The sequence below is a fragment of the Lupinus angustifolius genome, chromosome LG05 (genome assembly GCF_001865875.1).
Source record: "Lupinus angustifolius cultivar Tanjil chromosome LG05, LupAngTanjil_v1.0, whole genome shotgun sequence".
NCBI classification, from domain to species: domain Eukaryota; kingdom Viridiplantae; phylum Streptophyta; class Magnoliopsida; order Fabales; family Fabaceae; genus Lupinus; species Lupinus angustifolius.
This window is the reverse complement of record NC_032013.1, coordinates 17,382,566-17,390,145: the sequence shown is the minus strand read 5'-3', so window position 1 is coordinate 17,390,145 and position 7,580 is coordinate 17,382,566. Positions and strand designations below refer to the sequence as shown.

At 34.7% G+C, this 7,580-nt stretch overlaps 1 protein-coding gene across 3 annotated transcripts in view; it reads right to left on the bottom strand.

Annotated features, from left to right (window-relative positions):
- Positions 1–5,593, bottom strand: part of LOC109347935 (chaperone protein dnaJ GFA2, mitochondrial-like) — a 7,702-nt gene extending 2,109 nt beyond the window's left edge. The window contains exons 1-12 of one of the 3 annotated variants that reach the window (XM_019588058.1): positions 5,368–5,593; positions 5,188–5,278; positions 4,580–4,666; positions 3,130–3,212; positions 2,726–2,809; positions 2,578–2,616; positions 2,036–2,125; positions 1,646–1,696; positions 1,456–1,543; positions 1,266–1,330; positions 1,115–1,189; positions 426–498 (exon numbers count right to left, since the gene is read on the bottom strand). In XM_019588058.1, the coding sequence (XP_019443603.1) occupies positions 426–498; positions 1,115–1,189; positions 1,266–1,330; positions 1,456–1,543; positions 1,646–1,696; positions 2,036–2,125; positions 2,578–2,616; positions 2,726–2,809; positions 3,130–3,212; positions 4,580–4,666; positions 5,188–5,278; positions 5,368–5,529 (988 nt within the window). In that variant the 5' untranslated portion in view covers positions 5,530–5,593. Of the gene's footprint in view, positions 1–425; positions 499–1,114; positions 1,190–1,265; positions 1,331–1,455; positions 1,544–1,645; positions 1,697–2,035; positions 2,126–2,577; positions 2,617–2,725; positions 2,810–3,129; positions 3,213–3,482; positions 3,570–4,090; positions 4,180–4,579; positions 4,667–5,187; positions 5,279–5,367 lie in introns of those variants that run through there. The other 2 variants (XM_019588057.1, XM_019588059.1) reach the window with 2 other exon arrangements.

The following is a 7,580-nucleotide window of genomic DNA, read 5'->3' as shown; positions in this document are numbered from 1 at the left end:
TCAAAAAACTGTAACTGGTACATATGTTTGTTTCTAGAGCTTCTAGAATACACCTAAATAACTAACAGCTAATAAGAGCTATGATGACACATCATCACAAAATAAATGAAAGGCAGATGGACACATTTTGGAGGGTGTGAAAGAGCTAACAAATTGAAACTATTCTCAAGTTGAAATTCTTTGGATACTTTTAACATAGCTGCACATGTCAAACAATGATTTGGATGCCTGGGGTAGAAAGTTCCCACACAATAATTTCTCTATTACCAACTTCATCAGATCGAAAATGTGAGATGACTTATTAGCACAGTTAAAAGGAAAATCCACAGGAAAATTGCTGGTTCATTTGATATTTTCTGTCCATGCATATGAACACAATCGACATAAAAAATACATTCCAAAGTTCAAAAAAAAAAGAAGATTACCAGGCATAATATCCAACTTGACTGACTTTGTTCCTTTGATAACCTTAGCACCCCTGCATGACTTGCAGAAACTCTGACGCAAACAAGAAAAAACAAAGTTATCAATAATTTAAATATGTTGTTGGTATTGAAGTCCCAAATAAATGTATGCTGCATGATGAGAAAAGCAACATTCATCATGGGAGAAAAAACCTCTAACAATGGATTAAAACCAGGTAAGAAAATAAGCTCAACAACAAGCAAGTGAATAACAGCCTATAAAGCACAGACATGCCATTTTGATGCCTGTGTTACTGTGTTGTTGAACAGGTGTCGACACAACCCATGTACAATACATGTCCATACCATTTATTTCTTCTTTGGCTCCAATGCGACTAAAACATGGTACTATGGTAGGCTGGCAACACATGCATAGACACTCGTGTGGACATGGCCATTTAAAATTCGAAAGAATAAACTAAGACATGGGTTGGGTCTGCATTTGGGAGGGTCTTGCAAAATAGAAATATCAACACATTTTAAGATATTGGAAACCTTCGAGCCTATATATACATTATGAATCATGAAATTTTTAGTATGCATCCATGTCTGCACTTCATAATCACAGTTGAGTCCATCATATCTGAACTCACACAATATACTAAAAATGATATAATTAATCAGAAAAAAGTTTGAATATATGCACATACCGATACAATTTTGCCAGTTCCTTTACATGTACCACATGTATGTTCCATCCTAAATGGGCCAGCTTGTGCAAATGTCTGTAAATATATGAATTTCGTCAATTTAAAAAAATTGATATTAAAGGTTAAATCTTAGTTTGAAGAGAATACTAACCACTCCTGAGCCTTTACACCGCTTGCAGGTTTCAGGTCTTGTACCAGGAGGAACACCACTCCCTCCTGTAATATTTCAGACAAAAAACTTGTGACCATCCAGGAACACCAGCTTTACAAACTAAACCACTATAGTGGTAACCATAGCGGACAACTCATAGCATATAAATAGTAGTTAACTAATAGCATACCACAAGTATTACAAAACACATCTGTTTGAAATGTAACAGTTTTAGTGCATCCTTGGACAGCTTCCATAAAGGATAATTCAATGAAAGCCTGAAAATAGATTAATACGCATTGATTAAAATAAGATGTTTTTCCTCAAACAATCCTTCCTTAGTATACTTAAAGATATCAAAATATGAAGAAAGGAAGAACCTTGACATCCTCTCCACCAATATTCTGATGAAAAAAGCTCTTGACAAAATCCTGATCACCATTGAGGGAATTTCCAGAGAATTAAAGAAAATCATATTAGACTTCAAATGTGGGATATAAACTCAAGCAAGTTTCAGGGACCTTTATATTTAATTAGTTAGCGAATAGTTGACAAAAATTCTACTACAATTAAAAGTGGAAAAAGGCATAACCAAACATGCTAACATACCATATAACAAATTATGATTACCTAATCACGCAAATTTGTACAGCTTTTTATAAAATCAATAAATTGGTTTGCCTTTTGATCAAAATAGTAACTGAGATGGTTGTATGATTGCTTAAGGCCACATTTAATTAAAAAGAGGGAAGAAATTTGTAAGTCATTACATGGTCACGGAATATCTGCTCAAACGGGTTAAAGCCGCTGTTTCCTTCGAAACCAGTGCTTTGTTGATTTATGAAAGCATCATGGCCAACCTACATATCAATATTAAAATAAATCAACAGAAAGAATGGGTAGATAAATAAAAGAAATGCGCCATGTTCCCTAATCCTCCCATCCATCTATTTTCTCGACTATATAAAACGGGCAGGTCAATGGGTCTATGCAGCCTTACGCTCTCAAGCAAAAAGGTTGCTACCATGACTTGAACTCATGACCTCCAGGTCACATGGCAAACAACCTTACTGTAGTGCCGAGGCTCACCCTCTATTTTTCTCAAACATATCTATGCAAATTTTTTGTTCTCCATAAAACAGAGGCCCTCTGCTTCAAACCTAACATTTTTTGGTATGTTCATCTAACTGATCTACGGTTTACAACTGTTGAAGCAAAAATCAACTATATACCCTACAGTTATTCCCAATATGTAGGTAATGGAAACAAATGTTCAACGAAGCAGCCAAAAAAATTGGGAAAGATGTGAGACCTGATCATACTGCTGACGCTTTTCCTCATCTTTCAAAACCTACAATGCAATTACCCAAGGAAAAAGGGTCGAGAAACCAGCAGTAAGTTTATTCATAATATGACGACTTAAAGTAGACCTCACATAAGTAACAAGAACAAGAGTGCACCTCATATGCCAATGAAACTTCTTGAAACTTCTTTTCAGCCTCCGGATCATCTTTGTTTGTATCTGGATGTAGCTTCTTTGCAAGCTTTGGAAATTGTAGAAAATTGAGAAACAATAAAGAATGAAATCAGAAATATTTTAGATGAATAACCCATGCTTGACAAACATTCTTTTGAAAAATTCATGTCATATGAGAATGAAGGTAAAATGAGGGAGACTAAAAACAGTTGTACAATTCTTCGGCATAGAATATATTAAAGAAATTCATGGCAATGTGATCCCCCTTTGACAGGGGAATGAATAAGAAATTGCAAAGTGGAATCAGAAAACTGGCAGATGATTGAAAAGAATGCATCATTTGGCATCAGAATACTTGTGTATCAATCACAATTAAGCAAAACCTACCCCGTAGTATGCTTTCTTTACTTCAGAAGCACTTGCATTCTTACTCACACCAAGAACATCATAAAAGTCTTTTGCCAATGGTGCTGCAAGGGAGTTAGGAGGGGGAATAAGTCATTGACAAGCAAGGGACAGTAAACACATGAATGAAGAGAGAGGCATAAATAGGGAACATAGAAAAATGAATGGAAGTAGCATATACTCTGAGCTCATTCTGTTTCAACACCAAAGGAAATAGAAGTGGTGTATAATGCAAGACATAAATAGCAAAAAATCAATTTTCCAAATGCTTTTAGGTGTGACTCCAGGAAAAATGAGAAGGAAGGCAAGTGTGTAACACGATTTAAAATTTGTACCAGAGCCATGAAAAGACCTAGATGCCCCCCAATATGTATTTGTTGCTCCCAATAGTAACCAGTTCTTCAAATTAACATCACCTCCAACTGCAAGCAGACAACGTATGAAATAGTCAGAAAAACAATAATGAAAAGCATAATGTTAAAGAGAAAATACTAATAAGACACTAATAAAAAAATGCACTCCCAATTTAGACCCTGAAAAGTGAAAAGTTCCAATTGGTCCCTAAGAATCTAAAGTTGGAGTCAAAATAGTCCCTGCTAAGGACTTGTGTGTTTCAATAGTTTGTTACAAAAAACACTTATTCGGCACACTTTTGAGATTTTTTGAAGGCCGAGATGGGATTTTTTTTCATTAATTATGAAATGAATTAGGCTGTGTTTTCCTCATTGATGAATTTGGGTACTCACTCTTAAGAATAGAAACTGAAAAGGGAAACCAGAACTGGAACAATAATAGTCAATAATATTCAGAAAATAACTGAGTTTTTCAACAGATACTCATTTCTCTATAGTACAAAAGCCAAAATTCAAAACAAACAAAAAAAATGAAAATACCTTTGTAAAATGTGAAAATAATATATAAAAAGGGTTAATTTAACACATACCATTTGAATAACGACTTCCAACAACTCTATATGGATTGCAGAGTCCAGAATTCAATGTCCTATAACACTTTCGGGACATTGTTTCATATACCTGAGATTCACCACACACAGAAAACTGTTATATCACAGTTCACGTAGAAAATGTTTCAAAAAAACGAAATTGATGAAAGAGAAACGTACGGATTTGTTTCCGGGGAGAAAAGTCTTTTGCCAATGGTGCTGCAAGGGAGTTAGGAGGGGGAATAAGTCATTGACAAGCAAGGGACAGTAAACACATGAATGAAGAGAGAGGCATAAATAGGGAACATAGAAAAATGAATGGAAGTAGCATATACTCTGAGCTCATTCTGTTTCAACACCAAAGGAAATAGAAGTGGTGTATAATGCAAGACATAAATAGCAAAAAATCAATTTTCCAAATGCTTTTAGGTGTGACTCCAGGAAAAATGAGAAGGAAGGCAAGTGTGTAACACGATTTAAAATTTGTACCAGAGCCATGAAAAGACCTAGATGCCCCCCAATATGTATTTGTTGCTCCCAATAGTAACCAGTTCTTCAAATTAACATCACCTCCAACTGCAAGCAGACAACGTATGAAATAGTCAGAAAAACAATAATGAAAAGCATAATGTTAAAGAGAAAATACTAATAAGACACTAATAAAAAAATGCACTCCCAATTTAGACCCTGAAAAGTGAAAAGTTCCAATTGGTCCCTAAGAATCTAAAGTTGGAGTCAAAATAGTCCCTGCTAAGGACTTGTGTGTTTCAATAGTTTGTTACAAAAAACACTTATTCGGCACACTTTTGAGATTTTTTGAAGGCCGAGATGGGATTTTTTTTCATTAATTATGAAATGAATTAGGCTGTGTTTTCCTCATTGATGAATTTGGGTACTCACTCTTAAGAATAGAAACTGAAAAGGGAAACCAGAACTGGAACAATAATAGTCAATAATATTCAGAAAATAACTGAGTTTTTCAACAGATACTCATTTCTCTATAGTACAAAAGCCAAAATTCAAAACAAACAAAAAAAATGAAAATACCTTTGTAAAATGTGAAAATAATATATAAAAAGGGTTAATTTAACACATACCATTTGAATAACGACTTCCAACAACTCTATATGGATTGCAGAGTCCAGAATTCAATGTCCTATAACACTTTCGGGACATTGTTTCATATACCTGAGATTCACCACACACAGAAAACTGTTATATCACAGTTCACGTAGAAAATGTTTCAAAAAAACGAAATTGATGAAAGAGAAACGTACGGATTTGTTTCCGGGGAGAGATCGATAAGCAATGCAGTGAAGGAATTTGATGCCATTGGAGCGAACCATTTGGGAGCTCAAATCGTTGTGGAGGTGCGTGTGAATGAGAAAAGTTGAAGCTTTGCAATGAGTGCTAGAGTTTCTGGCTGGAATCCAAAGCATTAAACCCTAAGTTTGAAGAATCGGAAGGGGTTAGTGATGTTCCTAAGAAGTTGGAGCAAAATATTTTTGATTGCTTAATTAAAAATAAGTTTATTCTTAACGTTATTTTAGTATATAAACTTTATTAAAAGTAAAAGGTTATTTTCTTGGCTATGCAATCAACCAAGTTAATTAAGTTGATAAACAATAAAAAAGTTGAATTTGAATTAAAAATTGAATTGCATTGATTATAAATATATATGTTAGTATCTTTAAACTCTTGATCATTGTAAGAAATGATAATTGTTATTTAAAAATCAATTTATGTTTAAACATATTGAGTATCAATTATGATTCAGATGGAAAAAATGTCCGCTGAGAGAGTTAGCCCCACGTACATGTGGATGTTCTCGGCTCGGACAAGATTGTCTCCAGTGCGAGGATACCCATAGGAACCAAAAAAAAAATATTGAGTATCAATTATGACTCGTTAAGAATGAATAAGGTGTTGGTCCAGTGATGTAAGGTCCGACTAGATTCCCAGGAAGACCAAATGTTAAGAGTTCGATTCACATGAGGACACTTGTTGGGAGAGACAGTTACGAACCGCGAAATTGATTAATTTCTTACCCAAGAGGGTGATAAAATACCTTAGTAATCCTAAAAAAATCATGACTAGTTAAGAATTTTATATTTGTAGACTTATGAAAGGAGAAAGGAAGAAAGCGAGAGAAAATAATAATAAATAAGTCGAGACAATAGGTTGAATTCTGAGACCATTTATGTTTTGATTCTTCACATCTCTCGTTTTCGACTAACATCAAACCTAGGTCACTATTTGGGGGTCCCCTTGCTCCTAAAAAAGTTATAACTGCAACCTGCCAATTCATCCTGGACAAAACTCAAAAAAGATTGTCCACTTGGTAGTCAAATGTGCTTAATTTTGTAGGAAAGTAATCCTTGCGAAGTCAGTAATATCAAATTTTCCTACATACCGCATGCAACTAAATCTTTTACCTAAAGAGGTATGCTATAAGCTTGAAAAAATTAAAAGGGACTTTATCTAGAATTCAATTGACAAACAGAGATCACCTCATCTAATAGCTTAGGAGAACGTCTACAGAACTAAAGATGATGGTGAATTGGGCTTAAAAATGCATGATTTCAACAAGTCCCTCGTATTGAAGTTTGGTTGGGGTTTGATAACTAACACCAAAACTTTCCTGTTTAGAATTATTAGATCTAAATATGGTTGTGGTGAGGAGCTTTTACCTAATGTGCGAAAACGTTATTTCGAGTCACATGTTTGGAGAAGATTAGATCAACTTGGGAGGATCTAAAGAGAGGGTTTCGATGTAGAATTAAAGATGATAATATAGCTCATTTTTTATAGATAAATGATTATTCTCAGGGAATATACTTCGAGATATAACATTATCATCTACCTCTCTTTTGTAAGAAACTCAAATAGTGGCAGATTATTATGACCATCAAAATTTAGTTTGGAAGATCCATTCTTTGATTCCCTCGCTTCCATCTCAATACCCAACATAAATATTGGCTATGCCTCCACCATCAGCAACTCTAGGCTTAGACTCTTTATCTTGGGCACATTCAACCAATGGTTACTTAACCTCTTAATCAACTTACGACGCTCTACATCACAACTCTATGGTTACTTGTCCAACTTGGAGGAAGTTATAGAAATGGAATGGACCATACAACATTACCAATTTCATCTGGCGTGCAATGCATAATGGTATTTGGGTGAATTACCTTAGATGGAAATCAAGTATTATAGAGGACCGAGTTGCCATCTTTCTTCCAGTGAGCCAGAAATAGTGTTACATGTGTTGTGACATTGTGGTTGCATTAGACCTTTGTGGGATAATTCTCTATCTTTGATTAACCATCCGACGTTTTACGTGGATGATCTAAAAGATTGGATAAGTGAAAATCTTGGGAATTCTAGTTTGCTGAATGTATATCAAAATTTTGGCTTTATGCTGTGGTGTATTTGGAAAATGAGAATCAATGTGGTGTTTAATGGTGACAACTTCAACGTTCAACAA